At 48.7% G+C, this 2156-nt stretch overlaps 1 protein-coding gene across 1 annotated transcript in view; it reads right to left on the reverse strand.

Annotated features, from left to right (window-relative positions):
• Nucleotides 1-1946, reverse strand: part of glis1a (GLIS family zinc finger 1a) — a gene marked incomplete at its 5' end in the record, with an annotated part of 21138 nt that extends 19192 nt beyond the window's left edge. Inside the window, one exon of the mRNA XM_080011239.1 lies at nucleotides 990-1946. Within this exon, the coding sequence (XP_079867365.1) occupies nucleotides 990-1946 (957 nt within the window). The remainder of the gene's footprint in view (nucleotides 1-989) is intronic.
• Between the last annotated feature and the right edge of the window lie 210 nt (nucleotides 1947-2156).

Consider the following 2156-nt stretch of genomic DNA (forward strand, 5'->3'; position numbering starts at 1 on the left):
AAGGGTCCAACGAGCGACAGTGTTGTTCCTAAGGTGGGATTTAAGGGCTCTTGCACCCACGATCAAGTCGTGATGGGGTCTTGGGACACGGGGATAGAAATGTTCTTGGCGCTTTCAAGTTGAATTAGAATTTCTTTCTGCGAAAGTTAGAGGTAGCATAGCAACAAAAAGAGGTGGCCGGCTTTTTGATCGATTTGTCAAAATGTGATGTTTGTTTTCACATGCAGAATACATCATGGAGTGTAATGCAGGGCATTACACCCTATTTAACGTCATCATACTAATAATGATACGAGTCATTATACTAGCAAATATGCTTCACGTTATGAAGTCTTTATTGTGTTTTTTATAGGCCATGTGGCCATCTTTTCCTCTTTTTGGCATGGATGAGTCAGATGTCATAGATCAATGATGTGTCTTGGGCCAGCCGGTTAATAACCCTTCTCTCTCAGTGACAGTTTGCGAAAGGCTATGATGTAAGCACAGCATAAAAACTTAAGTGCCAAAGTAAACAAAAAAAAGTATATTTATTCCCTTATTCCCTAAAGTTGGGTGTGATTGTAGCCCAGGGGGATGGACGACAAGGGTCATTAGTTTGAATCTAATAGCAGCTGGATCTTTTCCACCCTGACAATGCACCTAGTGATAAGACATTGGGAGCAATAATGACAGTGCTGGCGTGAGAGTTTACTATTTCTTGAGTGTGTATGAGTATGACCTGGGGAGGACTGTTTCTTTGCCACTATGCACTTTACTACCGTAAAGTTTTTCGTGAATACTTGTGATCATTTTAACTTGACCTGCTATTCTTGACCTGCTATTCTATAACATGTGACTAAATTGTATTGTTTGTATTTTTCATTCATGTCATTTGTTCTTAGGTCTCTCTTGGAAAGAAGATTTAAATCACAATGAAACAACATGAATAAATGAAGCCATATAATAATATTCAGTGCAACTGAACCCCCAACTCGAGGAGACTGACTCACCATGCATTTATTGGGCTTTTCCCCAGAATGCACCCTCATGTGGATGAGCAGCTTGTATCTGGCGTTGAAAGGCTTGTGGCGTCGTACGCAGCCGTCCCAGAAACAGGTGAACTCCTCCCCTTTGCGCTGGTCGATGTGCGCCTTCTCAATGTGCCGCACCAGCTCCTCCTGATAAACATACGAGGCGCAACAGTCGATCCAGCGGCAGGGCTGGCCCTCCAGGTCCCCTCCGCCATCCCTCCCTGGGGTCCCCGAGCGCTGCGGGGACTGCATGGGCGATCGGCTGCCGTCCTGACCGGGGCAGCCATGGTCCGCCCGGAGGGGCTGGCTCAGATGACAGAGCCCCTGTTGTGGGCTGTCAAGTTGAAACAACTCCCCCTTGCAGGAAGGGAAGTCATCTGCGGGCTCCTGTTTTATTGAGGGAAACTCTTCCGGAAAGTTCTGCCGCGATGGGGAAGCCTTGTTGAGAGGCATTTGGCCCCCAAGGGCGGCGGCACAAAGCGGTAGTGTGGAAGAAAAATGTAAGGACGACGAGGAAGAGGAAGAAGGATGCAGTGAAGGTGAAGAGGAGGCAAAATGGGGTGTATGGGAGGAGGAAGGGGGCGAATAGGAAAGAGCAGGAGAGGGCTGGGAGTAGCCATCTGGCCTGTGGGTGCTGCGTTTGGGTGCTGGTTCCGCTGCTGTGCTGCTTTCTGACACTTTGAGAATGTGGGATCCATTCATTCTGTAGGAGGAGCAGAAGAGAGAGGTGAGGTCTAGTCCCAAGGAGGTGAGAGACAAGGAGGTCTTTGGAAAGCGGCACATGCCCATTCCCCCTGGGTGGAGGGACGGCATTGGACGGTACGCGCCCCCGGGGGACAAAGGAGATTGCCGGAGATCCTCAGGGTCTTCAAATGCACTGCCAAAGCCAGGGAGAGTTAGCTGCGTGTCCGGGGTTCCAAGGTCCGGGGGCCACATACTAGGCCCCAGTACCTTCTTCTTTTTGCAGGAAGGCCTTTTCTTAACAACTTTTCTTCACTATCAATTATCAAATATGCCACGACATCTTCCAGACCTCAAAGGTTAATTAAACTGGAGGCGTATGGATCCTGAGTTTGTCTAATCTTTTGTCACATGTTCCAGACTGCAGCGTGGTCAGTCCCCTCCTTTGTGCACTGTGGGAGACAA

This window comes from Zeus faber (genome assembly GCF_960531495.2).
Source record: "Zeus faber genome assembly, chromosome: 12".
NCBI classification, from domain to species: domain Eukaryota; kingdom Metazoa; phylum Chordata; class Actinopteri; order Zeiformes; family Zeidae; genus Zeus; species Zeus faber.